The sequence below is a fragment of the Cydia pomonella genome, chromosome 3, assembly GCF_033807575.1.
Source record: "Cydia pomonella isolate Wapato2018A chromosome 3, ilCydPomo1, whole genome shotgun sequence".
Taxonomy (NCBI): domain Eukaryota; kingdom Metazoa; phylum Arthropoda; class Insecta; order Lepidoptera; family Tortricidae; genus Cydia; species Cydia pomonella.
The window spans coordinates 3,296,353-3,318,381 of record NC_084705.1 but is presented as its reverse complement, the minus strand read 5'-3'; the positions used below and the strand labels follow the sequence as shown (position 1 = coordinate 3,318,381).

The following is a 22,029-nucleotide window of genomic DNA, read 5'->3' as shown; positions in this document are numbered from 1 at the left end:
TGATGTTACGAGTCAAGGCGCGCGTCTTCGTGAATGACACGATCTATAATGGGGTATTTGACTACTAGTCAAATTAGTTTCTTTTTTCGATCTGTCAAAACGATTTGCCGCTATGGAATTTATATGAAACACTAGCAAATGCCGTCACGGTCAAGTTACCTACTCTTTATATTTCTATGTGAATTATAAAATATAAATAGTGTCTAAAAATAACTGCTATTTACGTTTCTTTCTTAATGTTGTCGTGTTTCATTTCGTGCATGCTGTGAAATATTTTATTTTAAATACAGTCAAAAACCCTATTAACGATTTAAACTTAAACGATGGTACATCAATCCTGGCTTAACCCTTAACGTTCTTACTTATTACTATATGGTTGGGTAAAAGGAATAAAATAGTCGACAGCATTTGGTAGTTCATTTAATCATATTCAAAGCTACTAGGTCTTTTCCACGCCGCCAAGTTGACGTAAGGGATGGCCGAGTAGTCCTGGCAGCTGTATTTGGGGTTATAAACGGATTCGATTTCGAACGGCGAGCGCTGCACGTACGCCACGTCTGTATTATCGCAAATTAATCGCGCTATGGATGATCTCTTTATTTCTGACAGTTGCTCTGTGGAAAAAATATAGATTCAATAGGTACGCCCTTTGGTGCTTAGGTACTTTATTGCTCTTGGTGCTTATGAGCTTACATGGTGCTACTTTACTGCGCTAGCGCAATAATTAGAATATTACGTAACTATGTCGAAAATTTAAAAGTCATATGTAAAATGCTGTACCGTAAAATGCTGCAACTTTGCCATTTAAGCCCAATTTTGCCTATTTCATTTCAATTACGATCTCTCGAATTTGCTTAGTTTTTTCTTGTTTTTTACCATTTGGTAGTAATTTTCATTATTCTGGCAACACATATTTCATTTTTTTACAATGGTAACTCCATTGTTGCTCCGCCAGTTACGTATCATAAGTCGGCGTGAGTGGCAGCATTTTTTTAGTGTCTCGCAACTTTTGAATTTTTATCTACGAAAAAGGTGTTTTATGAGAAGTGGTAACGTCCCAGGGTAAGCAAAGACTGTCTATTTCCCATAAGTTTAATATTTTCAAGAAAAGGACATGATTTCAGCATAATAACGTACTAGGCAATATTGGGCAGTGTTTTGGAAACTTGAATGACACAATTTTGCCTGGGTCTAGGGCTGTCACTAGCTGAATTTTATAAATGTACAGAAAAGAGTAAAAATAAGCTTGCCTAAACTGCTTAAATGAGTTTATTTATTACAAGATTTTTATTAACTTGCAATGTTTGTTTAAGTCAAATCTTGCAAGTCGATTTTGACCGACTTTCAGTGTGGGTACCTATGTAGATCTGCTGACAATGCAATAATAAACTAACGTTAACAAAAAAAACTTATGGGTATTAAAATGAAAATTATAAAAAAAAACTTATTGCAATCTGTTATTATATTTTTATTGTAGTTACTTGCAATTGTATATTTATTGTATTATAATTATGTTGTATATTTACTTGTAATTGTCTTTTTCAAAATTTGCAATCTAATTTTCAATCACTTATTAGCGACCAATTGAGGTGTTTGACATACTTATGTAACTTGGGTGACAATGCAATGTTTATGGTACCATCGAGATGGTCTGATGATGGAGACCGAAAATAGCAACTTCTAAACTACACATAATAAACCCACTGTGTTTAGGCTCATTTGATTTGTCTTGCAGTTATCTTTCTTATCGAAATCTGGGTTGTCAGGTGTCAGGTCGATTACAATTGGAGTTCAAAGGTGATGGGTGATTAGAACTTTACAATGAAATAGAACTTTACACTATAATAATGCATTGAAAATTAGCAAAATAGTGTATCTGCAATGTACTTGTAATAAAAAAATTAAAATAAGTTCAAATTATTAAATACTAAAAGAAAAAGAAATCAAACAACATTATATTACATTTGTTTGTTGATTATTTTGTAACTAACAATATAAAGAGATTTTTTAATAATAATATTTTTTTGTATTGTTTTGTAAGTGTTTTTATATTTTACTTTTATATCCATATTATAAAAAATCCTAACCTAAGATATTAAATGAATAAAGAGAATATAATTTTTTGGCACAACCCTACAGATAACGATATTTTTGTATAGAAAGTTTGTGGAACCTGCTACAACTTTACCTAGTGCATGTGAAAAAAAAAAGTATTAAGCTTATGGCAATAATTTGACTGTCAGGGACAAGCATAATGTCTCATGCACAAGAGTAAATATTATTGCAAATAGCAACACCTTATTTATGGAGATATCCGTCTAGGCAAAGTTACGTCTTAAGCCTACAACTTTGCCTGCCACTTTGATTGCTTGTAAATCGGAAATACAGTATGATTAGGTAATGAGATTTGAGTCTTATCTGGTAAGGCATAGGGTATGTTTTCCGACTAATACTCATGAAACTCATAATGAAAAATAGGTTCACAGATATAAGAAAAAAACGTCAAAATCCAGGCAAAGTTGCAGCATTTTACGGTACGATAAAGCAATGTCGATTAAAAACACGCCCTTCGGTCGTGTTTTAATTTATCCCTAGTCGTTGGGTTTCCTATTTTCCGCACTTGTATCGTGATGTATGTGTGTTCAAAAAATATTCTGCAAGTAGGCATCAAGGCCGCTTTTGCAAGTCAAATACAACATTTATAGTAACATCATACAGCGACTAGTGACATGAAAAATACATAGCAACATTTATAAATACAACGCCCAATAACTGGGTAAACATTACATTATAATAATCTTGAAATAAATAATTACTACAATATAACAGATGTATAGTCTCTATGGTTAATAATTAATAATACAATAAAATTTAAATGATGACTCAAACCAAGATAAGTTGGCAGCGATTTTGACAATGCATGTGTTATTTTAAACGTCAAATTTGTATGAAATTATGACGTTTACTTAACACTTGCACAGACTGGGCTATCATCCAACTTAGCCTGGTCTGACTACAATATTTGACATGTAACAAAATACTTTTTCTCTAATGGCCAAAAATGTGCAATTTTTGATATTTTTGCATATGAACCATTTTTATACATTTCAAATATTGTTAACGATGTGCTGATATTTCGTGAAACGGAAAACGATTGTCCGATCGACGATCCGATTGATCCGTCCTTCGGGTCCGATATCGGGAAGTGTGGATGTAATTGGCTCTTAACAATGAACTTACCTGTAGTAAATGGATAGGGCTGGTCACTGTTGTCATAGAAGTATCTGTCACCAATCCTGGACCGATAGAACTGCTCAGCGACGATACACTGGAAGGTGTGGCCCAGAATCGAACCCTGGACGTCCTTCTCTAGCATCCCTCCAACGAACAAGTCTATGTCGTCGACGCATTCGTATAACGAAGCAAGGGCATTGATGCGCTGAAAAAAGAAACAATTGAACGCCAAGACTTTGATAGACGTCAAAGAAAAGGTTCCCAGAAGCTATGACGTATATACACGTCAAAGACAGAAACTATTTTATTTGAATAAATCTACAGGTATGAATTTCTACGCTTTTACCCCTTGGCCACCAGCGCTTGAGCTGAACAACATTAAAAAACCAATTATTTCAAATTTCAAAGGCCTCCTTTTGAAGTAACCTTTAGATGTTAAGGTTTACTCACGTCTTGGGACATTTCTCCAGCCAAATCTTGGAAGTTTCTGGCTCGTCTTAACCCGCATACCTCTCTGAAAAGTTTAAAATTGAATTAGTTTTTTTATACCACGTCGGTGGCAAACAAGCATACGGCCCGTCTGATGGTAAGCTGTTACCGTAATCTATGGACGCCTGCAACTACAGGGGTAATACATGCGTTGCCGACCCTTTAAAAACCTGTACACTGTTTTTAAGATAAAGATAGTTTATTATTCAAGTAGGCATATTACAATGCGCTTATGAACGTCAAATAAAGCTACACCGGCTCTAACCCTACACCTCTGACCCGAGAAGATTTAATTCCCCCCTCAATTGGAGGAGGGTATCCCAATATGGACCGGCAAGAAACTCGGCGGGACACATCTTTTCAAAACATTACATCTTATAATTAACATGCATTAAATAAGAAAAATAAAATTCAATTTAGATTACTATAGAAATCATGCAATTACATTATGTACAGTAGCTACTTTTCTTTATAGAAAATTGATAAAAATATATATGTATGTATGTCATATAAAATCATACAAGAATCAGAAATCATTTTTTGGAGAACCTCATACTGAAACCCCTCTATAAAACCTCGGCAGAGAGCTCATTCCACAGCCGGAGCGTGAAGTTAAAATAGATAACAGGCATATCTGCAACGAACTTGTGACACCTATGGAGTTGGAAACATCTCAAAATCAAACGGGTCATACGCTTTCTTCCTGCTACCGTAGTGTAGAGATACCTGAAGTCGTTATAGCTCCCCAGCCCATGATCCCGGCCCCTCTGTATGTCCATGGCTATGAGGTCCAAGCCCCAGCTGTTGCAGGACTTGAACAGCTTGTTGGTCAGCTCGCTGGTCACGTACGGGTCCGATTCGGAGGCAGCGCTAGCTAGGGCTCCGCGCATTAGGTCGTCGAAGGAGACCTCTAGCAGCGATGGGTTTTGGTAGTGGTCGCTGAATCTGCAAAAGCAAGGTTTTAGTTATATAGTTTTACTTGAGGAACTTTTTAAGGGCCCGGATCCATGTTAAAAGCTTTTTCTACAATTTGGACATCTTAAATAATCTAACTGTACAAGTACTACTTGTCACAAGCTATTCGCTCTTCAGGTGCAGTAGGTACAGCTAGTAGACTTTTTGATCAATCGTTTTTGGGAAAGCAACTTATTATTATATAAAAATATTCCCGATACGGTAGCTAAACGCAGCCGTTGCGCTCGGCTAGTATTCGAAGGCTTTTCCAAAGCACCAATTGGGAGCGTGCACGACTGTCACGCAACCTAGTGTCCGCAAGTCTAGGGGAAAACGTCAATTCACTACATCTTATAAAACGACTCCAAAACTAAAAACTACTGAACGGATTTTCATACGACTTTCATCTATCAATAGAGTGATTCTTGAGGAAGGCTTAAGTATATAACTTGTTAAGGTTTTGTGTAAATTGTTTGAAATATAACGATGTTGTCGGAAAAAATCACGCTGGCTAGGAGCTTTAATCGAAAACGCTGCCTAATCCGTTTAAGCTATAACAACACAATGTGGTGGGGTTGTTTCTCATTCATAGGTCTACAAAAAAGTCCGCGATGTTAAATGTCTATCTTTTAAGGATAACTTACTATATCCATTCTTAACTTCTAGAAAAAGATCACGTAATATGTGGCATTTGCAAAGCTATTCACATGGATACATTATTAACAATTATCAAAATAAATACGTTAGTTATATTAAGCATTTCATACAGATTACAATGGTCCCTTACACCATTCAATTTAAATGAATATTTCAGGAGTAATCGTAAATCAAAGTTTCATTTCGAGCCATATAATTGTACGAAATGTTAAAGACGCTATCCGCAGTTAGTTCAAATTTTTACCACCTTATGCGCTGGGATCGCTTTACTTACCCCCACCATGCACTTCTGTATCGCGGCCAATTAGAAGCACCTAAATTTAAACTACCATTATACTGATCAAAAATTGCAAAATCACTCTCTCATGATCTTCCATACTATAGACAACCAAACACTTTCTACATTTAACCGTTTTGGCAATTAAACCCTTGTAACCAGTACATTGGAAATTTATAACCCTTCACTAAGAATTGAAGTTTTATTTGAGTCGTCGAGATCCTGACCTGTATGGCGGCTACAATCGTCATGCTATTTTAGATCACAATACGGTTGCAAAATTTTTCATTAGCAATCTTGAGGCCTTTCTCTAGTCTAGTTCATCGATTCGAAACCTTACTTCTTGACTTTCGCTCGCTCCAAAAGAAAAAATCACGAACATAGGTCTAAGCTCAAATTGTATTTTTATTTGCAGAAAAGCTAAAAATATGAAAATTGCTTCCAAAAATGCGCATTTTAATTTTTGATCGAACTCATCGGTTTTTTTGTTAAACTTACAAGACTCACGTAGTTGCCCTTGAGGGAGCGATTGCACAAAAGATTCCGATGGGTCGAAGTATATCGGCAAGGGCCCCGAAATAATAATAGGACAAGGTAGGTTTGTGTTGAAAATAACTAACTTGTAAGCATAACCAGTTTGATAACTGGCCGGACAAGTCATAAACGTCTCGGGCACCATAGTGTGCAGGAACCGGAAGGCGGCCGCCCCAAAGCTGTTGATGCACCCCGGATGCACGGCGTCGCTGTAGTCGCGGCTGTACAAGCTGGACGGCGATATCCGGTAGTAGCGGATGTAGTTTTCACCTGGCAAAGGAAGGGGGTAAATAAGAATTTCGCTTTTAGATGAATGGCTTGTTTGTACAAGCAACAATAAACAATCTCAGCATGTTATATTTACCAAAATTCAACGGCAGCCACTCCTGATAAGTGATATGCTGGAGCTCAGCTATGACTATCCTCCTGGCCTCCTGGTATATTTTCTCGTCGCTCCACATGGGGTTCAGGGAGCCCAGAATGTCGGCGATGCGGTTGTGTTCACGAAGCATTATCGTGTGCATCATGGCGAGCGTTGGGGTTTGGTTGATTCTGCCGTCACCTGTTGCGATGTATAGAATTTAGATAAGAGTAAATAATCTAAATGCCAACTTCACTTCTCTATCTTGCTTTTTTTTAATTTCAGGCATACCAGTCATCAGTAAACATCTTTCGGGAAGTTCTACCTACTAGGTATATCTACACGTACCTTACGAGCGTGCCACACAGAAATATACATATACTTACTCTAAGCAGGTGCTTCCATATCTAGTCACAATAAATTAAAAATTAAAATTATCCTCGTTTTTCTTCTTGTGCGAGAGATGGATAATACAGTTAGGTGTAGCCGGAGCTACCCCGAATCACTTCTGAATTTCGGGTAGGTATCTTCAAATGATGTGACTCGAAGTGATGGTATCATGAGTGATTTTCGGAATCACTCGACATTTGGAACGGATTCTGAACTACCCGATTAAACCCTTTTGCGCGTTCACAACCAGTTGTGCTAGCCTGGTCTGATAACAACAGTAAGTATTTTCTCAAAGGTAAAATAATATGCTTACCAGCCATGTAACACGGTTCGGACGAGTTCCTCAAATCGCAGACGTCCATCTTCTTATCCACTGACGGCGGGAAGCCTCTTTTGCTGTACGGTTTCTTCTCTTCCTTCAATCGGCCGCCACTCATGGTGCGCAGCTTCTTGGCTATAACTGGATCCGAACCATAGACCTGGGAGCCATCGAAGAAACTGGTCGCACCGTTGAGCTGACGGAAGGGGTTATCATTAACATGGTAATAGATTTGATATCACAGACCTTAAATTGCAACTGCTATGAGAATAGCTGAAGACAGGATAGACAAAATTGATGGTAAAGTAAGTAGTAATAGTTGCTGGTTTTTCTTTAAATTTTCATGATTTTAAGAAGGGAGTAAAAAACTTATGAAGAGAAATTTCAAGGACAAAAGAGAAAACGGCGTCGTTACCTTCCTCGCGAAACTTCCTCAACTGAGACAACGAATCCCCTAGAGTTGTAGAAAGAAGACGTGGTCATCGGGCACGCGGATGGGTATATGCATTGGTCGTTGTGCCAATCGGGGGACAGCACCTTGACGATACGCTATCCGTGTTGACCTTGACATTACAGTGCTCACCCCACCTAGCGCTGGACGTTCGCAACCAGACTTACTTGCTCCGCAGGTCCAAGCCTGCAATCCTCTCTAGGCGTCGTGACACTCCTAACAAAGTTGAGACATCGGATCCCATAATTTCTGTAGAAGGGGTCATCGTCAGGCACGCAGATGGGTATGCACTTGTCGTTCTGCAAATCGGGGGACAATACGTCGATGCCTTCGCCGACGCAGCATTGGATGCCGCCTTCGTCTAGAAATATGATGGTAGAAGGATTTGAAATGAGTACTTATTGCAATGGCAACATGATTCGTCAGTATATAAAATGAATTGTCAAGATATTTTATTATCTAAATAAAAATGAAATTTGTAGTAACATCAGGGCAGGCAGATGAATAGCCAGAACGGCTAATATACCTTCCGACAGTTTCGACCTATTCAGGTTCAGATGCTTTTGTTCACCGAATCTCGTAGAGGTTGGCTCTAACCTATCATGCGAATACTTTTCAACTCCAAGATCCATTTGGGCATCTGATGAAAGCACCCATATGTTTTAACTTTATGTAATATTGTAGTTACTTTGCTGAAGTAGTCGTCCATAAGGTGCCTATGAATAATGAATGTGAACTTTCTCCAATACCAGGAGCAAAAACCTAAAAAGGTTCGGTTTTTTGCGTGCTTTGGGTAAATCACGATTACAGTTTATTAAATTAAGCATTTATATTGGGCATGCTGACTTACCAGTCGTTTCCAAGCTATGTATCAGCAAGTCATGGGTAATGAATTGCCCCCATTGCATGTTCATAAAGGAAAACACGCGACTGTTGACCGCGTGATCCGCGAATAGCCGAGTGGACAACACCCGAGGACTTGGCAGTTGAGCGCCGCTCTTGGACACCGGCATTGCGTAGATACCTGTACATTAACAAAGTTTCATGTCAGGACGCTTTCGAGGAACAAGGGGACCAATGCACGCGATGGAGGTTCATGAAGCAGGCGCCTGCCTTGTGGTGGACAAAACACCCAAATGATATTTCCTGTAATGTAGTTGCAGCTGGATCCATGGGTACCTATTTATTTTAAGCATGAACGTCATAAGTACTTACGCCCGAATGGGCTAGAGTTTATCGAGATCAAAAACCCCCTACATTTGTTTGAAATCGCAGAGGACTACCAAGAGTTAGTGAATGTAGTTGACGTTCATAATAACATTTTGACCTGGCCCCTAATGTTTGCAAAAAGGAATATTATAATAAGTAATTACATAGAAAATAGATTTTTTTTATACTGGTATTAGGTGAGGGTCAATCAGTCCTCGCTAGGAGTACGGGCGGCCGATTGCCTTTAAGTATATGGTAATCTTTATTACTTTGAGGTGTTATATTAATAGAATGGCTTTTTGAAATAAAACAAGCCAGCTAAGCTTCTTATGCTTTATAGCGTTAATAAAAAAAAATAAAAAATATAAAAGTGCTTCTCTATGTAAACACATAGGGAAGCACTTATTAACGCTACAAAGTGCTGATCTAGTCGTTTTTTTCCTTAGGTAAGGTAGGAACTATAAACGGCCTAGTTCAAGGAATATAAAATGCATGAATCACCTATCGGAAGTGTATTTTTAAGCTGCTGGGCCTAGAATAATTAAAGAAGCATAGCTGGCTCGTTTTATTAATTGCAGACTAAACAGTCTGACTGGTCACTATATCGTTGTAGAACGTATAATAATAGGAGAAACCGAATCATAATTCTGATTATTACCTAAATTTCATGGAAACCAAAGTTTTGTTTTTATAAGAGTCACCTTGTCATTCATCTCCACTGTCCCAAATATCCCCGCTGTCTCACTCAGACTACTCAGAGACACGAGCCGCAGCGTGTGAATCCACATCAGTATCACACTGAACCGCGTAAATTTTACTCACCATCAGCATACCGCGGAGGGGCTACTCGCGTAAATGGAGAAGCTTTCTTCCCCCAGTGTGGACGCACGAGGTTGTTGCAGGTGCCGTCTATAGTCCTGATAAATAAATAAATAAATATTACAGGACATTCTTACACAAATTGACTAAGTCCCACGGTAAGCTCAAGAATTTTAAAGTAGAGGAATTGCACGGTGGATTGATAACACACAACTCGAAATAACTTTTGTCGATTTTATTATATAATTATTAAATTATATTTTCATGTTTGTAAACACGTCTTTTCTTTTGACAACTAACACCCGTTCTTAATTTGAATATTATAGGCTAGGTATTTTGCTACGCAATCACCATAAAGGTTGCACCTTAACACCTTCTCTCGTTGAAAAGACCTAGCTCGCTAATCAACTTTTCCAGTCTTGGTCTAGCAAGTGGCTTCGTAAATATGTCAGCCAGCTGTAACTCAGTGCTTATTCGCTGCACGTTTAAGTTTCCGTTGGCTACTAGCTCTCGAACAAAGAAATGGCGTATGCGTATGTGCTTAGTTCTCCGATGAAACTCTGGGTTTTCAGCTAGGCGCACAGCTGCCTCATTGTCCACATATAATACTGGGAGCCCTTCCGTCTTCACTAAACCACCGATAAGGCGACTCAGCCAAACACTCTCTCTTGCTGCCTCGCTAGCCGCGACTATTTCGGCCTCTGTAGTTGAAATCGCCACGCTTGATTGCCTCTGGCTAAGCCACGACACTGCTCCACCAGCATAAAGACATAGAACTCCAGATGTCGATCTTCCAGTTGTGGTATCACCACCATGATCGGCGTCACTATAGCATTCTATTTGGCCTTTTCTATAGTCCTTTTTGTAAATAATGCCCATATCTGGAGCATACTTCAGATAGCGTAGTATTCGTTTCAATCTAACACAATCTGTTTGTGTTGGTTTTTCAAGACTCCTAGACACCACACTCACAGCATATGCGATGTCAGGTCTTGTAGCAACCATGAGATATGCAAGTGCTCCGACCACCTGTCTATAATTGGTTAAGAAGTAATCTTCAGCCTTCTCTGCTTGTAGACTAGTATCTATCTTCTGAGGTCTTTGGCATGCATCATCTTTCACTATTGGAGTGGTCACTGGTCTGCAATCTTGCATTCCGAATCTCTGCAAAATCTTCTTTGCATAAGCTGTCTGATGTATCCTTACATCACCATCTTCTCTGGTTTCGATTTCTATTCCTAAGAAATGTGAAATTGGCTTTGAAGTGATTTTGAATTTTCTGCTTATTTGCTCAAGAAATTCCTTAATTACGTCCTCACTTGAGCCAGCGATTAGACCATCGTCAACATAGAGGGCCACAATTAGCTTTCCTTTCGCATTCTCTCTCTTAAATAGGCAAGGATCAGCTTCACTGACTTCGAGACCTATTTTCATAAGGAATTCTAAAATGGTCCGATTCCAGCAACGAGGAGCTTGCTTAAGACCGTAAAGGCTTTTCTTTAATAAACAAACTCGACCCGTACCGTCGTCATACCCTTCAGGCTGTTTCATGTATATCTCTTCATCAGATAGAGAGCCATAAAGAAAAGCTGTGGAGACATCGAACTGACTTAGCTTCAAGCCTTCACTAGCCGCTATAGATAACAGGGCTCTGACTGTCGCCATCTTGGCTACTGGGCTGAATGTCTGGTCGTAGTCCTCTCCCTTTTTTTGTTTAAATCCTTTTACAACAAGTCTAGCTTTATACTTGTCTATGGATCCGTCAGGGTTCGTTTTGATCCGAAAGACCCATTTGTACGGAAGTGCCTTACGGTTAGGCGGTAAATCACACAATGTCCAGACATTGTTTTGCTCTAAGGAGGCCATTTCACTTCTCATGGCATCAATCCACTGCTGTCTGTCTTTTCTCGACACAGCGTCCTTGTAGCTTGTCGGAAAATCTTCTGATACAACTGAGCAGATGAAATCGTCATATCTTTCAGGTCTTTTGATCGAGTTTCGATCCCTCAGGTCGTACCTTGGTTCTTCTATAACGATTGGTTCCTCTATAACGGTCGATTTATCGTTTTCTTCTGCATCGTAAAACTCAGATTCACCTTGACCATATTCTGCCTGATCGTGGGCTTCCTGTTCACGATCTTCTTGGCCGTAATCTTGGTCGCAATAATCCTGGCCTTGGTCTCCTGTACACTCTCCCTCTAGATCATGGCTAGGGTTGGCTCGGACCTCAGGTACATTCTCAATATCACATTGAACTGGTTCGGCTTGATCCATTCGTTTCTCGGGATGGATTACGGTTTGTTCCGGTGTTTCACGTTCATTGAAGATTGCTCCCTCTGTTTCAATTGGTGTTTGACAAGTATCTTCTGAGCCAATTGATATTTTAAATTCCACTTCACTTGCAAACGTAATATCTCGAGAGCGGTTGGTTTTCGTTCCGTCCCAAATACGATAACCGTCATTGTTTTCATAGCCGATGAGAATTCCTTTTATGGCCTTTTTGCTGAGTTTTTTCCTGCACTGTTTGGAGATATGAGCATAGCACTGACTCCCTATGACTCGCAGGTGAGAAATTTTAGGCTTTTTTCCAAACCATAGCTCATATGGACTTTTATCTTTGATTTTGGTGGGTCCCGTCCTATTCAGGACATAGGCTGCTGTGTTTATAATTTCAGCCCAAAGTTTTTGCGGGAGCTCACCTCTGGCGTGCAGCCAGGTCCTTGCGGCTTCGACTAGGGTGCGATTCTCGCGCTCGCTACAACCACTTTGTTCTGGTGTGTACGGCATGGTGAAACGCTGCTGGATCCCGTGTGCATTTAATATCTTTCTGACATCTTCGTTGTCAAACTCTCCTCCGTTGTCACTCAGTAAATATTTGACAGAGTGGCCGGTAGTCTTTGTTTCGTTGAGCATCAATTTCAATTTGTCTTTGACTTCTGACTTGTGACGCATGAAGTAGACTAGGCGGTATGAAGAGAAGTCATCCTTGAAGAGCACGAAGTATCTGAATTTCTGTCCACTGGGATGTTCGAATGGTCCGCATACGTCCGTATGTATCAACTCACCAGGAGTTGTTGCTCTTTCTCTTCTCCCAAATGGCAATCTATGAGCCTTACCGAATATGCATGCCTCGCACTTACCATTATCTTCAGGTAAGTTAATCCCGAACTCTCTCTTGACTAGAGCCTTGACATGTCTCTTGTCTTGGTGAGCAAAGCGTTCATGATAAACTTGCAGCATATTGGTGCCTGTGATTGCGTTCACTTCAATTGAGTTAGATATTTTTGAAGGAGTGATTGTCTTCAGTTGCAGTTTATATAAACCCCCTTTAGGTTCTCTCTTGCCTACAATCTTTGTATCTCCATCAACATCTAGCTGACAACTTGTCGCGGTAGAAGTGAATAAACTATTCCGCACGTTGTCTTGAGCTGCCAAAGTAGAGAATAGATTTTTCGTCAGCGTTGGTACAAGCCAGACATCTTTCAATCTTATGGTTTCCTTCTTCTTGCCTATGATTGATTCCACCAAGACAATGCCTTTCCCTACTGCAGGATTCATTGTTCCGTCTGCTGTCTTCACAGATTGGTCATCAGAATCAAATGGCTCGAACTCTTGAAATATGTCTCTTCTAATGGTTATGTGCATCGTTGCTCCATTGTCAACATACCAATTTTCTATATCTTGATCTGCTGCCTTTGAACAGGCGTTGACTGCCATTAGCGTCATGCTTTGTACTTGCTTAGACGATGAGGCTGGTGCTGAGCTGCTTGGCTTTGGTGGTTTTCCATCCTTTATCCATTTTTTGCAGTTCCTTACTCTATGTCCCATTTGTGAACAATAGTTGCACTTGACCTTCGCATCTTTCTTCTTTTTTGACTCTTGAGTTTGTTGGATTACTAGCGTCTCTTGACTAGTAGTCCCTTCTTTGTTCTCCAGAGCTTTCTCATAGGAGCACAATTGAGTTGTCAAGTTTTCGACAGTTCTATCGGTCTTATTCAGAAGTAACCAACTGGATTTGAACGCAAAGAATCTTTCGTCAAGAGTTTCTAATATCTTGCATATTAGTAACAGATCTGGGAGTTGGCCTGTGACATCTGCTTTAGTCATCTCAACATTTAAATTGTTCCATATATTCTTCAGTTTCGACATGTGTGAGGAAACGTCATCGGATGGGTTTCGTTTAAAGTTAAAGAATTCCATGCATAAATGGTACGACCTGTCTTCCCTCTGACCATCGAACAAGCGATGTAACTCCTGCCAGACTTCATACGCTGTCTCAAATCGCATTATCTTCTGCAATGTGTCATCAGTCATATTCGTCGTTAGAATGAGAAGAGCGGCGCAATTTGCCTTGGTGTACCTTGCCAATGCCGCACTGTTCCTTGCAACCGCTGCTGCGTCACCCGCTCCGTTTTGAAGAGGTTCTGGTTTATTCAGTTTGCCCTCCAAAACATCCGTTGCGTCTGCGGTGCTACGTAGTAATATACATATTTTGTATTTCCACGTCGTCCAGTTATTCTTCCCTTCTAGGTTGCCGATCGAATATTTGTTCGAAATAATTTCCATGGCTGAGCCGTATAACCTTTTAAAGTAGAGGAATTGCACGGTGGATTGATAACACACAACTCGAAATAACTTTTGTCGATTTTATTATATAATTATTAAATTATATTTTCATGTTTGTAAACACGTCTTTTCTTTTGACAACTAACACCCGTTCTTAATTTGAATATTATAGGCTAGGTATTTTGCTACGCAATCACCATAAAGGTTGCACCTTAACAAAGAAGGCTTGTTTTGTGGGTAGGTAGGTACTCGGATAACGATAAGATTGCCTGATAGCAGATAAGATAAACTTTACATTGACTATAATATTTTTCATATAGCTTGGGTATTGTGACAGCTGTCGTCTCCGTACAATGTAACCTTAAACGCGAAATCGTACTGTTATTACAGCTGTCACCGTACCCAAGCTATGTGAAAAAAAAGAAACAATGTCTCTATTCCCAAAAACAAAGGATATAGTAATAGTTCTTCCAAATTTGATGAAATCACTGGCGTTTTAGGCGCGTTGTACCTACGAAATCAGCGCGAGCAGATAAAAATTGTGTATTGTGCAACAGATACATTTTATGAGTTCTTGAAATTCAAGGCCCGAAGACCTAATTACGTAATAATTTTTTCCGCCCTCCGGGCGGAAAGCGTCAACTTTGCTCCCGCTGCGCTAAACGAAGTTGCCGCTTTCCGCCTGCGTCGAGCAGAAAAATAGTATGCGCACCACGGGAGGAAACGTAGGACATTCCAATTCCTCGCCGTCGCCTCGGGTAACAATTTTACACGCGGCACGCAATATCCTACTTTCCCTCCCTTACATACAAATAACTATTCTCAGACAGCAGCAAACACCAAAAATTATAAATAAAATCAAAGTAAATGCCTATCGTGTGTAGAGTCAGAGCAAGTTGGCAGCGATTTTGATAGTCCAGAAGGTGCAAGTGTCAAGTAAACGTCATAATTTTATAGAAGATTGACGTTTTTTTTTTTTTTTTTTTAATTTATTTATCCAAAAAAAGTTGGTACAATAGTACATTACGATACAAGTGCGAAAAATAGGAAATTCGAAACGAGTGGCGATAAATTAAAACACGACCGAAGGGAGTGTTTTAAATCGACACGAGTTGCGAATTACCTATTCGCACATGTATCGTACAACGTTTTACAGTACATATGGCCCTTTAAATGTTCGACACAGTAACGTAATATGCTACTTCTCGCACTAGTGCTACAAAGTAGCCCCATATGTACTGTAATATATATTTACATAATATTTCGCCAAACATAACGTTTATCGGCGAATGTTGCACTCACTTACAGTTTTTGTGTACCCGATCTTATCTTATGTACTATTTATTTATCTAAGTATTTATGATTATGACTTATTCTAAGTATTATATGTATGTATGTAGGTGTGTATTGTTTTTATTATCTGAAAAAAACTAGTTGCCCAAGCTTGGGATCTTTTTTAAAATAACCCGTTTGTTTGGGCAGTCGTGTAAAAATAAAAATTGGATTTTATGGTGATCCAAACCTGACGACTGCGCTAATTTACTGATTGGATGATTCAAATCAAAGAGAATTGATTGTAATATTTGTAATAAAGAGGTAAAGTCTAAAAAATGGTTATCTGTAAAGTCGGTTTACGGAAGATAATTTTGCGTGATAACGTCATAAGAAAACATTGATGAAAAATTGCATACTTTTATTTATGAATTGAATTGAATTAGTATCGCTAAATTATCATTATTTTGTATAATACGAAGAAGAAGTTACCATGGAGATCTGTCCACAACGTGACACTTTTTCGTGCTGGCTACCGGTGTTCATCAATTTATAAGACGTTATCACGTCAAAAAAGTGCCCCTTAGTTTGACATCCAAAACATATGGCGCTGTATAGTGATTATATGCTCTTTGGCGCTGTACTGCGCCATATGTTTTGCGGTAACTTAATTGTCAAATGGCAACTTTTGACAATCAAAGTCACCGTAAAATGTATGGAGGCATCTCGTTTAAGTACCTGTCAAATTTGAAGCACGAAATTGTCTTAGATTTTACATATCTTACTTAATCAATGTATTTTTCCTATTGTTAAGTAAACGCTCGTTTAAGAAAATGATAGTTCGGTCGTGACATGCCTTCACATGCATTCACAACACAAACGATCTTTATAACGAGTGCTTCCGTTGAAGATACTTCTCATTATGGCGAAACATGTCGAGCAATCGTCGATTTAAAATACGTGAGTGATCCGGTTTGATAATTTTGATATACCTATATTTAACATTTTACCTGTACTTAGAATCGGTACACCTAATTTGGACCGGCTTGCAGTAGCGAGGGTCGTGGATCCTGATGACCTGGTGCTCCAGGAAGGCCATGAAAGTGTTCGGGGTGACGTTGGAACTGTGAAAAATACAGCGGTTAATGATGGTACACGAAATTACAACAGCTGTAATTTATCTTAAGGGCGTCGAAAAGTTCTACGTGTATACGATGCGGAAAAACGAGACTGAGAATTGTATTAACTAGCAGACGGCGCTCTCAACAGATCAGCAATGGTTACAGTTCAGTTAGATCAGTTGGGGCAACTGTCTTCACAGGGTTCTCTAGGCATTAGCTAACTTGTGTGAGCTCCTACAAACGAGGAGGGCCGATCTCAACTATCCAACGATGAACTAACGGGACATCAGCGGCATTCATAGAACTCTATTCCCACTGGCTTACAGATATTCCTAACTGAGCACCTCTGAAACACAAAGATTCGACTTGCCGAGCAGGTTTCATATTTTTCCTAGCGTTATTACGACACTTTGCCACGACGCATTAGGAGAGCCCTGAGCTCGCTTGACGGGTTTAAAGACCATACACTATTAAGTAACAGAAATATAATTATTAAATTAAAAAATTTAAAAACCCTCTACGTTACATGCCAAAAACAAAACATTTTGTGCAAAAAATGCCTGACATCATTTCAGTAAAAAGCTGATATTTTTATAACTATCTGTTCGATTCTTATCAGACATAGCTAAGACCACCGCAAGGAAACTTGCTTTCACGTAATAAACCACATCGAATCGGGTCCGTCCGTTGGAGAGCTACGATGCCACAGACATTGGCGTCTAACATAAACACCCCTCTTTTTGCGGCGGGGGCTAAAAACAAACTTACGAAGAGCAAACTTTAAGCTGCAGCAACTTGGTAGCCGTCAGGATCTCATGCGACAACTCAGCAGCAGCCTTCGTCTCCGCGTTCTGCTTGCCCGTGAAGAAATGCAGCATCGACGGCGTGCAGGCTTCCAGGGTTATGCCGTTCTTGACCAGCTCGTTGCCCCGGCGGGCTGAAGCGCGGGATAGTTCCCGGCCGCAACGGAGGGATTCGGCTACCATTTGGGACGTGATTGGGCCTTGTTCGTCTGAAAGTGAGAGTTAGAATTAATATATAAAACAGCGCCATATAAGAAACAGAACGAAAACTTGTTGTATGGTAGGAAATTGGATAACAATTCCCTTTGTCATCATAACAAGTAACATAAAAAGTACATAAACTAATGGCTCTGTGAGCTGTAGAGAAAAATTCCCAAATCCTGAATCGATTTTTTTTCATATAAGTAATTAATTAGCGAACCTGTTTACAAAATTTCACGAGCATCGGTGAGGCTTCTGTAGAGGAGAACAGCCGCATGCCGCAAATAGGTACGCACGCATTTTTTGCCCAAATTGAAACGGATAGTTAGTAAATTTTTTGCTAATATGTAGACACGATCTAGGCCGAACCAGATCGGAGATCAGAGAGACAGAAATCACTACTACAAAACATCATATCTCATATTATTTCTCAATTCACATTCGACCTATCGTTTATGCACGAAAAAATACATAGGTAATAGGTATTAATGATTATGCTTTCTCAATATCAAGAATAGACACGATGTAGACAGAACTCTCCGCAAATGGTCATATATCACATTATTTTCCAAGCAATACTCGCCTTTTTAGTCTATGAACAATAAGGAATATTTCCGCGCACGCATGAACAGCGGCAATGTCACGTGCGCAAACGCGCGTGTTATTGACCGTGACCTGTTGGGTAATAGTCGTGCGTAGGCACAGGTGTACAGGTGATAGTAGTGGTACAAGGACAGATAAGATATGGTTTTCTAGAAAATTTGGAAATAAATAAAATACCTATAACGAGTTGCTGGAAACTTACTCAACGATGCCTACTATGCCAAACGTTGGCTGGCTTATTTTTTATCCGTTTTAGGGTTCCGTACCAAAATGGGATAAAAGGAAGGCTCAGTCTGCCTGTTTTTGTTATTTTATTTTTTTATTACAAAATAAATAAGCGTTACAGACGGCAAAACCCAAGTCGCTTATATGTATATAGTTGTTAGATTTGTATATTATAACTGGCCCTCAAGGGCTTATCTTTTGTCCATTGTTAACTAAAACGGCGCGTGCTACTACCTGCAAAAAAGGGCCCGGTCACTTTAACCGGTTATTTAATTACAACTCCTATGGTAATTGAAATAAGATTCAAAATGAATATACGGTAACTTAGTGCCGGCGAGTCGAACGCTACCGAACCAGCCTAAAATGTGTCCTCGATATGCGTAACAAAGGCGCGTTATCGGAGAGCACACCTACACTGGTCTTTTGATCGTTAGACTAGCCCGCGCTCAGGTGCCAATTAGAATTATACGACCCTTTTTACAAATCTAACAACTATGGACAGTTAATAATATATTCATTTAGATAGAAATAACAGTTGTAAATCATTTTTAAATTAAAATAATTCCTTGTAAAAACTACACACAGTCATTATTTAAACAGGTAAATTAAACGTTTTTGACCAAATCCAAATCAAATAATAGAAAGGTATGTTTATATTGTATATAGTTTCTGTGCGTTTGTGAGACAATAGTTTTGTTAAGGTAAATATTTATTTATTTTTAGGGTTCTGTAGTCAACTAGGAACGCTTATAGTTTCGCCATGTCCGTCCGTCTGTCAGTTTGTCCGTCCGTCTGTTCGCCCGTTCTTAGTGATAGTTAAGAAAGCTGCAATTTGGCATATAATTATATCAATCACGCCGACAAAGTATTACAATAAAATCTGGGAATATTTTTAAGGACGCCTCATAAAAAATCGATCCACACGTAAAAAGGGGTAAATATTCGAATAAAAAAGTGTGTTGTGTACCTTTTGAACCGCGGGTTCAAAAATATGGAAAAATTCATGAAACCAAAGTTCAATAAACACTTTCAATTAAAACGATTTTTAAACTAACTACTTACATACTCGATTAATTTATTATTCGTAAAATCTACTCAGTAAAAGGACACAATTGCTGTAAAGAAACCTACTCCTGGCTCCTTGTTGTTTATGAAGTATGTGAAGTAGGTACAGTCGAAAGATTTAATTTGTGACCCATTTCGTACCTTGTCACAGTGACAAACAACATGAAAGTCGCTAGAGACCTCATACTAAGTTTTGTCACTATGACAAGGTATAAAATGGGTCAGAAAAAAATTAAATCTTTTTCATCAAACCCATACGTGGTCTCTATGGATAGGTCTTCAAAAATGATATTGAGGTTTCTAATATCATTTCTGATGATGGGCTCCTGGAGTAATCGAGGGAACAGCTCAAACTTTATGGGTGGTATGCCTTTTGTGATTTTAATATTTTTATGCCGGCTCCACATGCTTGGTGTTGGCTACAAACACCGAACACATGTCAAACATCACCCAACACAAAGGCATCCCCAGACTTGGTCAACGTGCCAGTTTGTGGAACACCCCTTTGATTTGTGCAAAAAACCGGCACCGATACCGATCACTCCTCCTTCTTCTTCCTCGCGGTGTCCCGGCATTTTGCCATGGTTCATGGGAGCCTGGGGTCCACTTCGCTACTAAACCTACGAATTAGCGTAGGCACTAGTTTTTACGAAAGCGACTGTCATGTGACCTTCCAACCCAGAAGGTAGGCCTTATTGGGATTAGTCCGGTTTCCTCACGATATTTTCCTTCATGGAAAAGCGACTGGTATATATCAAATGATAAATATCGTACATAAGTTCCGAAAACCTCATTAGTACGAGTCGGGGTTTAAATTGAACCCGCGATCTCCGGATTGCAAGTCGCACGACCACCGCTAGGCCACCAGCGCTTCAAGTTGGTAATCAACTTACACTAACCAATATCTGAGGGCACGGCAGTGACCCCGCTAAGAAGAACGCCAAGAAAGCGCAAGGCACTACCTGCCTCTTCTCGAGGCGCTTCGCCTTTTTTTGAACCCTCATAACTTGGGTTTGGATTACACCAGATAAACAAATTTCTCGTGATATGATCTCAATAGTGGACCTATTAAACGTATAAAGTTTTAATTTCATAGCATACTTTAGATTTTATTGACCACTGACTCACTGACTGATGATCATCAAAATTCTTAAGGTACTTTCTAAAGACCTATAAAGCTGAAATTTGGTATGTAAGCTAGGATAAGTTCACAAACAACAACAAAAATTGTAAAACTTGAACCGAATATCCAGGGCATCTCTTACCCCCTTCTCCCCCTGGCTCAGGGGCTACGGCGAGGGATATTTGATATGTTCACCATCTAACTAGTCCAAACAAAGTTACAGGGTCAACAAGCATTTCCCGCTATACCTTCTTCTTGCCTGGCCTATAAGCAACTTACAAAAAGAAGTGATATTCCACCAAAACATTTTCATGTCAATTGTTGTCAAGACGAGACCATATAGCTCGCGCTTTCAAAAAGCTATCAGATCTCTTGTAGAGCCAAGATTCAAACTCTACACTACCTCTACAAGCCCTATCTTCACAAGCTTTACACCTTAGTAAAAATATGTGCCTTCGCCGTTTCGTTACTGTAAGAACTATTGTATAATAGGAAAGTAACGAACAGTGAATACATTTTTCACCTTACGCCCATGTGACGGTAGCGAAACGGCCAAGTCATTTTGACTAAAGTGTATAGTTTGTAAAGTTAGGGCTTGTAGACTTAAGGCGTGTAGAATTAGAAGCTTGACTTTGCATGAGATCTGATAGTTTTTGCAGTGCGAGCCAAATTGTCTTGGCAACATTTTGCATAAAAAGGTTTTTGGTGGGATAGATATTCCTCTCAGCTTTCGTTATCCTGCTAGATCCTTGGGTTGGTTTTCCGTAAATATTAAATTATACCTTTAAAAAAATACTTACTAATTGAATGCGTTTTAAACAGATCCGTAAACTCCGACCCAATTTTGTCCAGCACGGGGCACAGGTCAGGACACCAGTCGTCCGCCAGTAGCCCCCACCCTGTATAATAACACCCATTCGCACCACTTATCACTAAACAAACAATTACACTAATAAAAACACTCCCGTAATCACCAAAAAGGTTTTTCGTATTCATGTTTGGCATAACGAGCAAGTTCCTTCGTTTAAAAAAAATAGGTCGCGCGCATAATTTAATCGCTAATGGATTTGAAAATGGAACGCCACTTTTTAATTTTTTTTTAGGCCAGTGTTTTAAACTGATGTCTTTGTGTTTACACTAATGAAGTTAAAGTAATAATTTTGTATTGAGTTAGTGCCATTTACAGGTTGCATTAATCAAGTCACGTATGTTTCGTAAGTCATTTGCTGGGGGATAGGGCATTTCCTCATATCCTTTACACCATAATTACTCAACAGCGTGTATCTCGATTATCATTTTTGTTACATAATTATTATCGACCAATTGAATCGTATGGTATTTGATTACCTTTCTCAT

General features: G+C 39.3%; 1 protein-coding gene across 1 annotated transcript; it reads right to left on the bottom strand.

Annotated features, from left to right (window-relative positions):
* Positions 1 to 404: 404 nt before the first annotated feature.
* On the bottom strand, positions 405 to 22,029 carry LOC133515798 (peroxidase-like). The gene is made up of 13 exons (XM_061848388.1): positions 21,474 to 22,029; positions 17,422 to 17,665; positions 16,543 to 16,656; positions 9,698 to 9,792; positions 8,517 to 8,690; positions 7,834 to 8,027; positions 7,210 to 7,411; positions 6,510 to 6,707; positions 6,232 to 6,415; positions 4,450 to 4,668; positions 3,685 to 3,748; positions 3,241 to 3,439; positions 405 to 614 (listed from the first exon to the last, which is right to left on the bottom strand). Exons 1-13 carry the CDS (start codon positions 21,676 to 21,678, stop codon positions 421 to 423), a joined length of 2,286 nt encoding a protein of 761 aa, XP_061704372.1. The 5' UTR covers positions 21,679 to 22,029; the 3' UTR covers positions 405 to 420.

Coding starts and splice junctions, on each gene's coding strand:
- LOC133515798 (XM_061848388.1), bottom strand. CDS start 21,678: ATGCCAAACATGAATACGAAAAACCTTTTTGGTGATTACGGGAGTGTT. Junction 17,666..21,473: donor GTTTAAAACGCATTCAATTA/GTAAGTATTTTT, acceptor TCTCACTTTCAG/ACGAACAAGGCCCAATCACG. Junction 615..3,240: donor GCCCTATCCATTTACTACAG/GTAAGTTCATTG, acceptor TTTTTTCCACAG/AGCAACTGTCAGAAATAAAG.